General features: G+C 38.9%; 1 protein-coding gene across 7 annotated transcripts in view; it reads right to left on the bottom strand.

Moving 5' to 3' along the window:
* Positions 1 to 8,760: 8,760 nt before the first annotated feature.
* Positions 8,761 to 15,146, bottom strand: part of LITAF (lipopolysaccharide induced TNF factor) — a 32,236-nt gene continuing 25,850 nt past the window's right edge. For 4 of the 7 annotated variants that reach the window (XM_030460111.1, XM_030460110.1, XM_030460112.1 and 1 more), the window contains exons 2-5: positions 12,421 to 12,529; positions 10,838 to 11,020; positions 10,278 to 10,434; positions 8,761 to 9,940 (exon numbers count right to left, since the gene is read on the bottom strand). In XM_030460111.1, coding sequence (XP_030315971.1) covers positions 9,832 to 9,940; positions 10,278 to 10,434; positions 10,838 to 11,020; positions 12,421 to 12,436 — 465 coding nt within the window. In that variant the 5' untranslated portion in view covers positions 12,437 to 12,529 and the 3' untranslated portion in view covers positions 8,761 to 9,831. Of the gene's footprint in view, positions 9,941 to 10,277; positions 10,435 to 10,837; positions 11,021 to 12,420; positions 12,530 to 15,146 lie in introns of those variants that run through there. The other 3 variants (XM_030460114.1, XM_030460115.1, XR_003988190.1) reach the window with 3 other exon arrangements.

Consider the following 15,146-nt stretch of genomic DNA (forward strand, 5'->3'; position numbering starts at 1 on the left):
AATGCCAATCATTCAGACGTTAAGTATCACTCTTCTATGAGCTTCCCTACTGAAGAAAAGGAAGTTTTCCAAATCCCTCTTCCCTTATCACATTCAAGGCTTGAATACAGTTTTGGTTTACTCACCCACACACTCTGCAAAACAGGAAGCTCCATAACTTAAACTCCCCAAGGATCCTGCAACAACATGTAGGATAATAGAAAAGCACTGAAAATTTATGAGCAGCTCAGGACAGACCTGCTGCTTATTACAACGAAATAATTGAAACCAAAACGCCCTCAAAAAAACCCCAAAAAATCCATAAGACTTATGCCACCAGCTATGCAGGGGCAAGACTTCACTCTTGGTCCTCTCCACACATGTACCAAATAAGCATATACATAAGGGGATGGTATACCTTAGTGTAGTTATTGAAGTAGCTATGGAAATCCAACAGCATCATGGATTACAAACTAAATTTAAAAAGGGGTTCTTAATGCAAGCAACAAGTACACACTTTATACACCATACTTCTTCACATCCACAGACTTTTAACTTGATTTCAGTTATGGAAAATTTCTACTTAGCTAAAATTTTTATTGCACATGGCCATTCAAGGAATCAAAAGCATCATTTAAAGCAGAACACAAGCAAGCTTTACTACTGAAGAAAAACTTTTCCAGCCCCAGCATACGAAGGATCACTTAAACATCACAACTCAGGGGTGGAAGTTGGTTAAGGTATCTTTTAACACTGGGGAGCCTGTTCTCCAGCATGACTTTCATTCAGACTGGGAGCACAGCAAATTCAAGGGGATGCAGAACACACTAACTCCACAGAGATGAAATTGCTTCAGGCTCACATTGGCACAAACAGCAAACAGTCAGGGCTGCATGCACTTCACTTTTTTCAGCTGACACAAGTAAAAAAAGGACCACATCATTGACATTTCATGACCTATTCACATTATTCAGCATCTTTCATCTACCCAACACCAAAGTGAGTGCAATTTTAGAACATAATACTAGCATTTTATTTTCAGAGGATACAATTAATTGATTTGAACAATCTCACTCTTTCTTTTGTTTTCCCTAGTAACACTGAAGGAAAATAAACTATTGAACTGCCCACCTGTACAGGCAGGATGTCCTCTCACCTGCCTAGAATCACTCAGAAAAGTGAATTGCTGCACTACACTGAAAATCAAGACAAAGCTGCTACAAGAATTACAGCAAACCTACAACTCATAACAATCTACAGAATCTCAGAAGTTTCGATAGTGACAAAACAAACCTTAACAAATATTTTGCACCAATCTTAGCAGAGAAAGAAGTTTCTTCTACTTACTCCCTGAAGCTTCTGCCACAACAGCACAGAGTAAAATGATGGCGTGCAGCCCCATAGCCATCAAATCACCTTCTCAGCCCAGAAGTTAACAAAACCACATCAGTTCTCCTCTCAAAGAAACCTCTGAGCAAGGCAGTGAAAGAAAATTTCCTTCACAAAGCAGGAGCTCACTATTTCAACTCCCCTCTTGCAGCCAGAGGAGGGGCTCTGACAGGGTAGCCTGCAGAGGGGAGGGTACACGTGTGTATTAAGGGGGAGAGATAGATAGACATCCAATTTCTAACAGCCTTTCAGCCTTTTTAATTTTTTCCTTTTTCAAAGGAGATATGTTAACTTGTTAGAAATTCCACAAACCTGCAAGGAAAATAAGTATACAGCATCACAACACAGCAAATGCCCTGAACAATTCCATTCAGTAAGTTTAAAATAAATAAATAAAATTTAAAATTACCCAAGCTATCATTCCCTGATGATGAATCAATCAAAAAGTTCACAGGATGAAAGCAGACGCTAAAGATAAGGTGTTTCCAATCAGAGCATGCCAGTTCATGGGAGGCAGCTCATCCTTTCAACAAAGTGCCAAACATAAGACAGATGAAAATGAGCATAAATAATACACAAACTCACTAAACTACAGTCCTTCTGGTAGCAAACAGGTTTTTGCATCATACCAGACAGGTATTCAAGGGTTCACTGAACATGGCAAAAAAACCTTCCACTCTTGCCTGAGGGACTAACTCATTCTTCTTGAACCGGGGTCCTCATCACACACCTTCCCTGGCAGTCGACAGCCATGTAGACGGCCACTACACTAGTAGTGATGATCACTCATGCCACAGAAGCACTGTCAAAACTCAGTTACACTTGCAAGCCAAGACCTTCTCAAGGAAGCTGCAGAGGAGAGGCAAAGATTTGCTTCCTCCTGCTGCCACATCTTAACCTGCTATGACCCTCTCTGGTTTACTCTGAGCTCTTTTTGATTTCAAGCCAGATTTACAAGTACAAATCATATATAACAATTCCAGACACTCATACCACTCTCTCCCACTAAGCTTGTGTTGTTATTGTCTCTTGCCTGGACTTGCTTTCTCCACCTGGTAACATTCGCTCAGTTCAAAATGCTTACAAATTTTAATCAATGGAAAGCAATACCTTACAGGTGCTTTCAATGGATCAATTACCAAAGATAAGAGAGATCAGGTCAAGTCTGAAGAGCTAATTAGGTATCTCATTATGAAAGCTGAGTCCCTCTATCAAAATCCCATATCTTCCATATGCCAAAACCAGGGACACCTCAGGTCTGAAACTGCAAATTTCATACAGTAAGCTCAGATTTCCTATGACCAACTATGACTCTCAGTGCTAACTGAAGAAACCCTTCTTTTGTGTACACTGATTTTTCAGAATATTCTAATTTTGAAACTACTTCAGAGATTCCATTGTGGAACTCTTGTGACTTGCTGGGTTTGCCAGCCATTTTTACTCTCCTTGTCTTGCATTGATTATTATTTTTAATTTTAAGAAATAGCTCATCTGGGAATAGTTCATGCTCCTACATTATCCTTAAGCCATTCAGCTTTTGGTCTACTATCAGCAATATGGATAAAAGCAGGTAAGTTACTAGCTGGGCATAAATATAGAAACATGATAAATTTACTGGAAAATTGCTATGTTGTGACAATGCTTTACATGAATGACCATTATCACCCATTCTGTACCCTAGCCTGACTTTTAACTGTTTATATAGTAAGATTCTGCAACATATTTCAGGTGTTGCATAATAACTTAAAAGCAAAGAACTTACAATAAGAGAGTGTCTATATCAACACTGAAATTAAAGAGAATTTCTACCTCACCATGACTCTCCTAAGAATCCCATAGCCCAACAGCAACAAGTTACAAGCAGCATTTTTATGAAGAGCATTTGTAGCCCTGTACCCATGTTATTAAGGACATTTTTAATCCATTGGGAAGGCACATATAAGCTCCTTTTTAGATTAATTTGACTGTTTTAAATTTGTCACTTTTTTATGTTAACATCACATATGGCATCAAAGTCTGGAGTCAGCAGAGTACATAAATAGGTGCTTAATTTTAAGAGTATTTAAGAGTATTTTAAGATATCCCAAAAATTAAGCATCTGCTCAAATCCAAACTCTTTCTAAGAACAAGGCCATTTTATTGCTGGCACCAGAAGCTCTTTCAGAAACTTAAAGTTATACAACATATGACAAATTCATACTCAAACTCAGGCTATGATCCTGAGGTATGTCATATATGGAAGTGACTGCTGTAAAAGAGAAGCTTAAGGATTTGGGTTTTGGCTTAGAGAAAGAAAATAGAATTCTGCATTACCCAGTAACTGCATCTAATTTTCTGGTTTGTTCCAATTGCCTTATTCAGCTTTTTCAGTTACAGCTGTAAATCACACTTTCCAAAATTATCAAATTCGCATTTTTATTTCAAGTTTTAGCTTCGCAGCTTCCCATTTCTTAGGGAAGAAATTATAATAATAAAAAAGAAGGAAAAAATCTTATTGTAAGTGTATAAGCACACTTAAGAATTTATAAATCTGAGCTTGCTTGAATCTTAACAATTTCACACACCAAAGAGCAAAGAAATTCACAAAAAAAACTCCAGTTTGTTTTTAAAATATTTCAAATAGCATTTTTCAGTATACCACAGACTTCGAGCCCCTTGTATTAAAACTTCAAATTTGGGAATTAAATATCTATTTTGCAGTAGACTCTTAAATTCAAGCTGCAGCCCAAACTGAGATAGAACAGAGCATAACATTAGCATCTTGTGTACTTGAGTAATTTCACTGGGTGGTTTGGGAAGTGCAAAAGTTCAGCTCAAGACTGAAAAACAAGCCAAACATCTTTTAAGCATTTTTTCCTACCTCCCCTGAAAAGATATTTTTCTAAATGAAAATACCACCCCCTAAACAGGCAAAGAACCTCCCAAAGAGAAATGGTGTTGTCCTACATTACCTTAAAACACTAATGAAAATCAGGCACATATGTTGCAAACGCACTAGTTTAAAGACACAGAGGAGACCTACGCCGGCAGTAAGTCTGAGAAAAGTATTAATCCATTTTAACGGGTGCTGTACTGAAGTTTGCAGAAATGAATTGAATTGAAAATACTCAACAAGGTAAGGACACCTGAAAACTCTACGCTACTATGACTAAGAAAATCTGAGCTTTAACAAATTTGTAATCTCTTCTGTAAAGACCTCAGAAGTTTTTTTGAAGTAATATTATTGTTACAAAAACTCACGTTTAACTCTAGCAGGCAAAACCAGGAGGAAAGCGCTCTTAGCTGCGGCTCCCAACTCGCACCTCAAAGCACGAACACCTGGTCGCCCCTCGCTTTCCCGTGATGGCGGAAGGGGCCACCGAGGCTCCTGCAGCTCCTGCACAACCCGCACAGCGCGGAGGAGGCACGAGGAGCGCCCGCTCCCACCCACACGTTCCGACACCTGTTTGATGTTTGGCTTGTTCTGGACCCTATAACGAGGCCTGTAAGGAATCAAGCTGCACCCTAACAGCGCTGGGGGAACCCTCACAGAGCGGAATACAGCTTCGGGAACATTACAAGCCTGGAACTAAAAAAACAAAAAAGACGCCTAAGCGAGTAGCACTGTGAGACACGTACATTTTTCAGGCCGTTTACAGGGAGGAAACACAAGCGATGGAGGGGCCGGCCGCCTCCTCAGGGCTGAGGTAGCGCGTGACGGCGGTCGCCGCACACCTCACCGCGTTCCCAAAGGACCGAACCTCTCCGCGCCTCTCTGCCAGCACCGGCCGCTGCCCCCGGTCGCAGCGGGGAAGGCGAGACACTCGCCAACAGCGGCAGCGAGATAAGCGCCGCGGTGAGAAGGAAGAGGGAAGGTGGAGCCGGGAGGAGAAGGAGGAACGCCTGAGACCTGACTGAGGAGACACGGCCACCCCCGCCCTTCCCGCCGCTCGCCGTCCTCGCGCGCAGCAGCGCCCCCTGCCGCCCCCCAGAAGTGTCGCGGGCGAGATGGCTGCAGCGCGAGAGCGGCAGGGAGCGGGAGAGGGCGAGGAACCCGGGCCCGGCCGCGGGGAGGCTCCGGCTTCTTCACCATCACCTGTAGAGTATCCCAAAGTGAAACATTCTTTAGCGTTTTTTTGTGAAGAACTAGAGCACCTTAGGAAGCTCGAGCCCCAGGTAACTTCGTACAGCTGGTTACCAAGACAAGATGGAGTGGGGCTGGATTTGCCTGCCTGCCTTCCTCCAAAAGCTCCTCAAGAGACCATGAAGGAAGAAAGGTCACGTCAACTACTTTGTGTTACCTCCATACACACATCTCCCAAAAAAAAAACCCAAAAAAACCCCAACGTGTGACTGTCTGCTGTCATATTCAAATGCTTTAGCTCCTAGAGCAGTGTCTGTCATGCACCCATCAGTGCAGCAATCCACTGTGGCTTACTCAAACTATTTACTTATTCATTTATTTATTCTTTTTACAGAAACTAAGATGCTGCATGAAGCTAAACATCAAACCACCAATGGACTTTCAAAAAGCATCCTACTCAATTCTTGGTTAATTCTAGACTGGCACACAACTACTTTCAGCATCTCCAAACCACACAGCCACCTGTTCAGACTCTAGGTTTTCAGGTTCTTGAAGAAACAAAAAAATAAGCTAACAGAAAAATCAATTAGAAGTGGTAAGAAGTACTTCCTTTGGAATCAGCAGGTTTCACCAGGCACCTTTTTATATCCTGGTTTGAAAAAGTTTTAAGACTTCATTTAAGAATTTATTTCTATACTGGCTTCCGATCCAGCACATCATACACCAGTGTATGTTTATACATTAAAAATCATCCGAAAGATAATGAATTTGTATCACATTGCAAGGTATTTTAAAGAAAACAGGAACACAAAGGTTAATTTGCTATCAAATATAACTCACTTGAACTATAAACACTTCACACCTTTGTCACAGTAGTCTTAATTTTTTATTTCTAGGATGACAGTGTATACTCCATTAGTCACATTTTGCTGCTCAGTTATGGAGAATAATCAACCAGAACACAAATCACAACTCATTTTTTCAAAAAAGAACTTGTGGTTACACTGCTTTCATAAACACTTCAATAAATCACAGCTTTTTTTGAAACCACTCTGCTCTTGCTTAACAAATCCCTTTTGTAATGCTATCGGTTGCTTCTTGCTTTTTTAAACATCTTTTATTTTGGATCCTCTTTGAATGACAAAATAATTTTTTTTTCCTCAAGACTCAACCAAATTAACTAGGTTTGAACACAGTGTAAGCCCTGTCAAAAATTCAAGTCTAATGGAAATAACACTGTGCAGGTGAAACAGAAAGCAATTTCCTCCTGGAAAACTAATGAAGGTGAGAAGTACAGGACAGCTTCACACAAACTTGTCATGTGAGGCTGAAGGATTTCAGATGGCCTATGCCCTCTCATTTGTGGAAATACCATGAGCATCTAAGTGTCACCATGCCAGTTCTGTATCTATTAACAATCGTTCCCAATACAACTTGCTTACTAACAAACTTACCAAAATGTTGCTTAACAAAAATAACAAAAATCAATACATTAGAACAAAATAGTTTGAAATATTAATCTTGTTTCCTGTATTTTCTGTATCTCAGAAAGAAAGGAAAAGAAAAAGAAGACAGTGGTCCAGACTTTTTAAGAAGCAAGGTATTCTTGCATGGTTGAGAGGGATTCTTTATAGCTGAACATAACATTCAGTATCTATTTTCTCCCTACCAGTCAGTGGTACGTAAAATGTAGCCACATACATACATGTCAGTGTTGCTGTATTGTGAGTCAGACTTTTACCCAAAGGAGTTTTAAACTGAAAAAAATATATATATCCATATATATATATATATGTATAAAATTAAAGGAACTGACTTGCAGGAAAATAAGATTTTCAAATGTGGCTTTGTATGTAAAACGTTGGTCTGCAAGTTAGATAGGGAATGCCACTTAATCAGACTTGGGCCAAGTGAGACTGAAAAATGTCACCCTATGATTTTACACTTCCTGACTTAATTTTAACATTGTAGCCATTCCTGTGTTTGGAAACATTCCAAGTGTTATAATTTTCTGATTACAAGCTTAAATAGGAGAGTATTTTAAATATAATCAGTTCAAAAAACAAACATTAACTTCAACAAACCCAGAGCACTGTCACACAAAGCAAGTTATATCCTGCATTTGTGTGTCTAAAATAAGTTCAACAAAGCAAGTTACTTGGTGCATTCTGTAGATAATTTCATCCACAAAAGTACAGACACAGGCTTTGTATTTAAGGAAATTTAAGAATAGAACAGGCAGCAGAAAGGTTTGCAGAATGCTTAATTAGATGAAATAGCTGCCAACATTATGAGCCCTATTCTCCATCCATGAGAGGAATATCCAAAGAAATGCAATAGACTGTTCCTACAAAATAAAAACTCCACATAATTTTTTCAGTCAGTATTATGCATTGTGGTGGCACCACCTCATATTTTCCAACCATCACTTTGTAGAGAAAAGAGGAGCTAAGGAAATAACACTTTGAAGACTTACTCAGTAGCACAGGATTATTCAGACCCGACTGATGTAGATACTGAAGGAACTAAAAATCCTCCCCCATTCAAGCTAACATCAAAGTTGGAATAACTGCACGATTCACTGCCTCCTCCTGTCTTGTTCTGATGATAAACTAACAAATACATTTCCTCTGAAATTCAGTGTGGGGACACAACTGCTTTACCATAATGCATGTGACTTGTGTGTTAGAATCATCAGAAAATCTGAGTGTCTGTGTTATTAGAACAGAAAATTCAACAGAGCATTCCCCAGGCCCTTAAAGAACATGAAAAGCATTACGGTAGGTGCAGGACCACACAAAAAAACCTCCACATAACCTAGTGCAGCAAAGTGGAAGACTACAAAACTACCAGCTTTTTATCTCCATCATTCTCTTACCAGTTAGTAGCTACCAATGTAAGTTCTTACAGTACAGAGACATGATCAGAAACCTCTACCAAATGCATAAGCAGTAGGAGTTTACAAAATCTAATTAACACAAGGCCTAGAAGTTGTATCTGTGATCCACAAAACTAGATTTCAAACAAGTGCTGAAAGACTTCTGAAAATTTAATTTACACCAAACACTTCTTTTACTTTTACTTTTACTTTTACACTTCTTGCACATTTGGCAAGAAGAATAAATGCAGTATTTTTTGTGTTTTATTTTTATATTTTGTGTTTTATTTTTATTTTTACAGATATTAATACAATCTTAGCATCATAGCCTTGTTTAAACACCTGTCTGCCTTTTCTAGACAAGTGTCATTCAAATGCATTATGATGTTACTTGAATCAAGTCTGCTCCTTATGACATGGTAAAATAATTCAACCTTCAAACCTCTTTCCCTTTTTTTTTTTTTGTGATCTTAAATAAGCATGCCCAGCTTAACTTTCTGAAAACAGAAAACAGAACTTCTCTTCCATTTAGAAAATCCAGAGTACAAGTCTAAATAATCATCAGAGAAACTCCTTAACAAAAATGTTACCTTTTTAATGAAGAAACGGTAATTAACAAACAGATCAACAACTAATAGTACAGGTCCTGTATCTATGTTTTGCAGGTAGAATTCAAGCCTTAAGATAAGATTGAGGTTTATGATCTATCAGTTGATTTATGTAAACGTAAAAGGAAGTTTTCCAATGCTATAGCCAGGGTTCTATTGGCATTTCCACTGTGGTGAAAAGAACACTTCACAGACTTAGGGATCATCAGTAAAAAACCCAACCAAACAAAAAATGCTGAAAAAATCCTGTATGAACATCTTTACTGCAGAGCAGAGATTGGACTAGACTTAAAACTGGCAAAAAAATTCAGGTACCATTGATACACAATAACCTGAGTTGTTCATTTGGTAAAGCAGCCTCCAGGAAGGAAGAAGTCTTTAAGTTTGGTTCTCTTTCAGTTAAGAAAGTTTTAAAGTGAATTTTAGTGCTCATTAAACAAATCTCTTCTTATGTCTAAGAGAGGTACCTGTCTCAGAGGCAAGCAGCTCCCTGCCAGTTTGTAAATGGTGCTGTTGTAAAAGCATCAACACCAAGCCTGAGACTGCACAGGTCTCCACAGAGGTTCTTCTCTTCTATGCTGAAATTGTAAGCAAGCACACCAGTGTGCAACATGACTGAAACAAGTTTAACTAAAGAATATCACCAACCTGTTTTGCATAAACAGAAAAAAAACATTAGTTGCTATCAACTGCTGCACTGAGTGGCCCATAAAAGGTTGCATACACTTTATACAGACCTAAGTCAGAATCACCTCAAGCAAATTTTTATTGAAGCACTCTAGCATTCAAGATTACTTTTGATCGGCTTCCAGTGACAGTATGCACAGAAACAACCAGAAGTCTCCATGAAGCTTCAGAAAGGGCTTTGTAGAGGTGCTACCAAGTTTCAGCAATGATCAGTGTTTAAACATTGCCTATAAACGTTTGTAAGAACCAACAAGAGCACCGCAGTTTGGGCAGGTGTGATCCACATCCTTCAGGGCATCAATGCAGAAAGGAATTAAGCAGCAGCCAGCTATACACCTGCAAACAAAAAAAACCCAAATCTGTTTTAGCACTTGTTACATACACAAGAAGGCAAAATGTAATTCCTGCAAAAATCATCAGTAAAACTGGTACTCAAGTGGTACTCAGAAGCTTTAAGAAGAACAGACACAGCTATGGAGTCCATTGCTCTCATGTTCTAGAGATGCATTAAGGTCCTCTAGGACTTAAATGCAGATGTAGGGTATGCAAATTATAAAGGGCTCAGACCTCAGGCAGAATGAGAAAGCAACAAAGCTGTAAATTTTGCTGTGCCTTAGAGCTATAATAGGTCACGAGGGAAAAAAATAAAAATAAAAATATGCAATTGACCTACCCCAGCAGGCAGAGGCCACCACATGACAGCCAAGTCAAAGCTCCTGAGTCATAGGAGAGACGTGTCACCATCATCTGGTTACAGGAAGGGCAGCACATCTGAACAGGGCGGTCATAAAATACTACTGGCTGCTGCACATACACTGTCTGAACTGTAACTGAGCAGAGAAATACATTGTTTACTCAACAATTAAGGAAAAAAGAACAGTTAACCAACTTCCTCTGAGCTAGAACCAGCTATTACTCTGAAATGCTTGAGGGTCAGAACAATAAAATGCACAATGACAAAGAGAAGTCACCATGGCATTTCATAATGCAGAAACACATTGTCTTAAGAGTAAGTCTGCATTAAAAAAATGCAGACAGCCAAATGATGCTATTGGTATCAGTGCACACTGAAGGATTCACCAGAATTGATTCACCTTGTTGCCTTCTAAAACACTTTTTGGAAGGTGAGGAACACCTGTGAACCCCCCCCAAATCTTTAAGCTGCACACCACATACTACATACCCACTCTACACCTCTTTACCATGAGGCACATTAGAGTTTTTCAGGCTTACCTGGGTTATTCACTGGTGCAGGCTGTCCCATGTATGGGGGAGGGTTCATTCCTTTCCCAGATAGCTTCTGGCCAGGTTCTGGGACAGGATAGGGGTGAGGATAACTCGCACTGATTCCTACTGTTTCCTCATAAGAAGGTGGTGCAGATGGGACAGGGACACCACTTGGAGCAGACATTGTATCTAAAACAAAAAAGAGAGAAAGATTATAAAAAATACATTTATTGAGAGCAAGTGACAATTAGGCTCTATTCAGACAGACAGTAAGAAGATAATTAGATTAAAATATATCTTTACCAGCATAAAATTTATTGACAGTTATTAGTTTCTGATAGTATTAAAAGTTAATCTTGTTTCTACTGCTGTTGCTTCCTTCACTTCCCCTTTTCACAGGGTAGTTTTCACACATTTTTTCACCACCATTATAAATTCACTTCCTTTATAAATTAAAAAAAGGTGAAAGAGGGGCATGGGGCATCTGTATTAGTATACTAAGCTATATGGCAGTTTCTACCAACTCTCCAAGAACAGTATTTCAGATCCTTCCTTGTTCTGCTGTAAAATCAAACAGTATGACAGGCTCGCTAACTAACATGAGCCTGGTTTGTTGTAAAGTTCAAATGTTTAGAAAAAGGTTATTCATATCTGCTGTGGTTTGAAATTTTTTTTGAAGGAAAGAGAAACCCTAAGTACATCCAACTCAAAGCTCAAATAGGTCCAAGGCTGCCAATTTTGCTGCTTACCAAAGCTGCAGTGAGTCTGGTAATGCAACCTTCCTCCATCAGTTCTTATTTCATTACAGACTATGAGAATGCCCAAAGTGGAATGAAATGATTGTGATTTCAGTGGACACTTCCTCTTTCTCTCTCCCTACCATCTTCCTCCTCTACTCTGCCCACCAAATTCCTTGCTGAACAATCTCTTATTACATAAATAATGATCAAGCATGTCCTTTTTTTCTTTTCCTCCTATGGACCAAACAGCTCTGAGAATCACTCTGTTGTTGTGGTTCAGTCCCTTTGTATACACACAAGTCTTCACTCAGTGCTATCTGGGAAGGTCAATTTGTATTTGGAATATTGATTCTACATGCTTACAATACTATAAAAACAAAAGGAAAAGGAAGGAAAAGAAAAATGAAAGGAAAGAAAAAAGGAAGACAAAAGAAAAAAGAGGAAAAAAAAACCAAAAGGAAAGAAAAACAAGGAAAACAAGGAAAACAAGGAAAACAAGGAAAACAAGGAAAACAAGGAAAACAAGGAAAACAAGGAAAACAAGGAAAACAAGGAAAACAAGGAAAACAAGGAAAACGGAAAAAGGAAAACGGAAAAAGGAAAAAGGAAAAAGGAAAAAGGAAAAAGGAAAAAGGAAAAAGGAAAAAGTATAGAAAATGGCGAAAGGGAGAGAAAGTGGAAAAGGGAGAGAAAGTGGAAAAGGGAGAGAAAGTGGAAAAGGGAGAGAAAGTGGAAAAGGGAGAGAAAGTGGAAAAAAGAAAAAGAATAGAAAAGGGCGAAAGGGAGAGAAAATGGAAAAGGGAGATAAAATTAAGTTTAAAAATAATTTTAAAAAGAAGTCTGACTTACTTGTATTGGCGTACATTTGTTACACAGCAGAAAGTTGCTGGCTACGGACGACTGTGGTATCAGATCTTTTAAGTCCAGGAAAACACCCACTGGAAAACACCAGCAGAATCTGTAGGCAACAAACACAAGGACAAAGAATAGATTTGTTAGAAGGAAACAGAAGCTACAGCTGGATGTTTTTTACTAGAAGCAAACTAAAGGTAGAGTAAACAAGCCAGATAATAATGCAGAATTTCCTCATCAGGACCGTAATCAGATGTAAATAATTCTGTAACAAAAACGTAAGTAGGAAACACACTTTGGACTAGAAAGCTGCAATAGAATACAAAGGGCCTTGGACACCTAAGTAAGTCCTAAGGGAGTGGCTGATTCAAATGGCCTCCAGAGATTCCTTGTCCTATGCAAATTACTCTATTAATAACCCAGAAAACAGAAGTTAGGTTACTGCACTAGTAAAGGATCAGAAAAGTCAAGTTCTTTTTTTATCTATACACTAAAGACTAAATACTAAGTTATGAAAAAATGGATACACAAGGCATCAGTCATGGTTGAAACAAAACAAATTAACAGCTTTGATGATGTCTTCACTGAGGACAATTCTCCAGAAAACTGCTTCAATTGCTAGGCTGTCTCTAACGCTGCCAGATTAGCTCAGGTCAGAGAAGCACTAATTCATCCTGAATACAGAGCCTGGCTGCAACAATGGGAATTGTATGGCTATTAAATACTCCTTCTACCCTAATTGCTGTTGTACGTGTAGTGGAATGCATATTCTGCATCATTATCTTCATATCAAAAAGGTAGCTGAGTTTTTTACTGGACCTGAAATTTTATTATTTTATTTCTTTACTTCACAAGACATATTGTAAATATATCTACTTGAGAACACAGGAATGCCAGACCATTTTAGGACAAGCTTGATTTTCTTGATTTTTGTAGATTCTCTAGAAACTCCAGTCTATCATAGTTCAAATAATTTTTAGCCTTAACTCATAACCAGCTTCCTTTAAGCAGCTGTATATCCTGATGTTTTATGTCATATACTTCTACTACTGAAACTTCTCAACCACCGCAGCCTTCTGCCTGGTAAATTTCTGCTGGCCTTAAAATGTCCATGTTGCCTCCTTACCACTCATATCTGTGTCTGTCCAGGTCAACACTGCTGCTCTCCAGAATCGCCTATCTTTTCCCTTCCAAGCTGTATCTAGAAATAATCAGCTAATACCACGCACCAGATGAGCATGTACAGAGCTCAGTTATGCAGCCAATCACCCTCAGACCTTCTGCAGCCATGTGGCCAATTCCACTGCTGAGTCAGTCTGCAGCCAGTACTTACTTTCCTTACTGCATATACCACCTACACATCCGTCCGCATACCAAAAAGAAAAAAAGTAATCCAAAATTGTTGTTGGTTCCTGCTCTTACAAGCTATTTATTCAACCTTTCCCCCCCACTTACCATCAAAAAATCTCTCCCTTAAACCTTCAGCTACAGGACAAGGCTCTGTGTACACACTTCCCCAGACTGCAAACCTCCAAGAAAACACATATTATTTCTAAGCAACATTAAAAAGGTTAATTTGTAATCTCAATGTTATCCAACCAAGCTAATTCCTCTACATATTTCCACGGTCATTCTTCAAAGTTTTAAAATAGGCCTCAGGCAGCACCTCTTGTAGCATCCCTTGATTTTACACTTCTTCTGACCACGTCTCTCAAGTCAAAGTGCTCATTAAACCTACACCTAGAGGAAAACTCACAGGTACAAAAGGCAACACACAAAGAACTTCAGGCTTCATATCCAGTTAGGGCTGAGTTACTCCATCAACATAAAGTATGGATCAGATCAAGTATACAAGCTTTCCATCAATGACACAAACCCTTTCCCAGAGTGCAAAAAAGTCTCTGGAATTTCCTTCCTTACACAACACAGCTTTCACCAGATTTCTATAAAGAACTTGTCACAAGTTTGTCTACTTCTGTTACACAGGACTTATCTGCTGCACTGGAGGCACAGTAATACATCAGTAAACACCACTAATGTTTATATATTTCAGTAGTCCCACTGTCTTTCCAGTAGACTTTGCAGAAATGTGGAAAGGCTTATTAGAAAGGGAATTATGTACTCAGTCTACTGTGGATTTTACAGTAGCCACGTAGCTAGGACAAACACAGGATCTGGTACAGAAAGACAGACGTGGCTTCAGGTGCTCTGTGTACACAGGAGCAGTAATTGTGGTAACCCATCACCTCCCTGAGAAAAGGCATTACACTTTCACACCATTCTTGTATACCATGGCTTTGGCAGACTGAAGAGGGAACAAGACAGCAGTCTAAGATGATTTAACTTGGTAAGTGATGATATTTGTAGTGCCAAATATTCCACAATTACATTACTAAAACCCACTTGACTTGTTTTCTTTAGAAAGTTTCCCCTTGTAACTCAACTAAAGAGCTGAGCTGATCAACAGCCCCCAATCACAGCTATTTCTGCTGATAGTATGTGACCAAAGTACATCCTCACCTTTGCTTTACTTAAGTTTTAAGAAATCTTTTCATAGATTTCAAAATGACCAAAACTTTCTGCATTAACACTTCTAGTCTTCATATTTAACATTCAATACTTATTTTCATGTTGCATTTCTCATTTTTACCACTGGTAAGTTTTGGACAGCTGGTTCAACTTAGAAATTACTGCTATGCTTTTTCTTTTCCCCCTTTTTGAAG

Source organism: Calypte anna, chromosome 14 (genome assembly GCF_003957555.1).
Source record: "Calypte anna isolate BGI_N300 chromosome 14, bCalAnn1_v1.p, whole genome shotgun sequence".
In the NCBI taxonomy this organism is placed as follows: domain Eukaryota; kingdom Metazoa; phylum Chordata; class Aves; order Apodiformes; family Trochilidae; genus Calypte; species Calypte anna.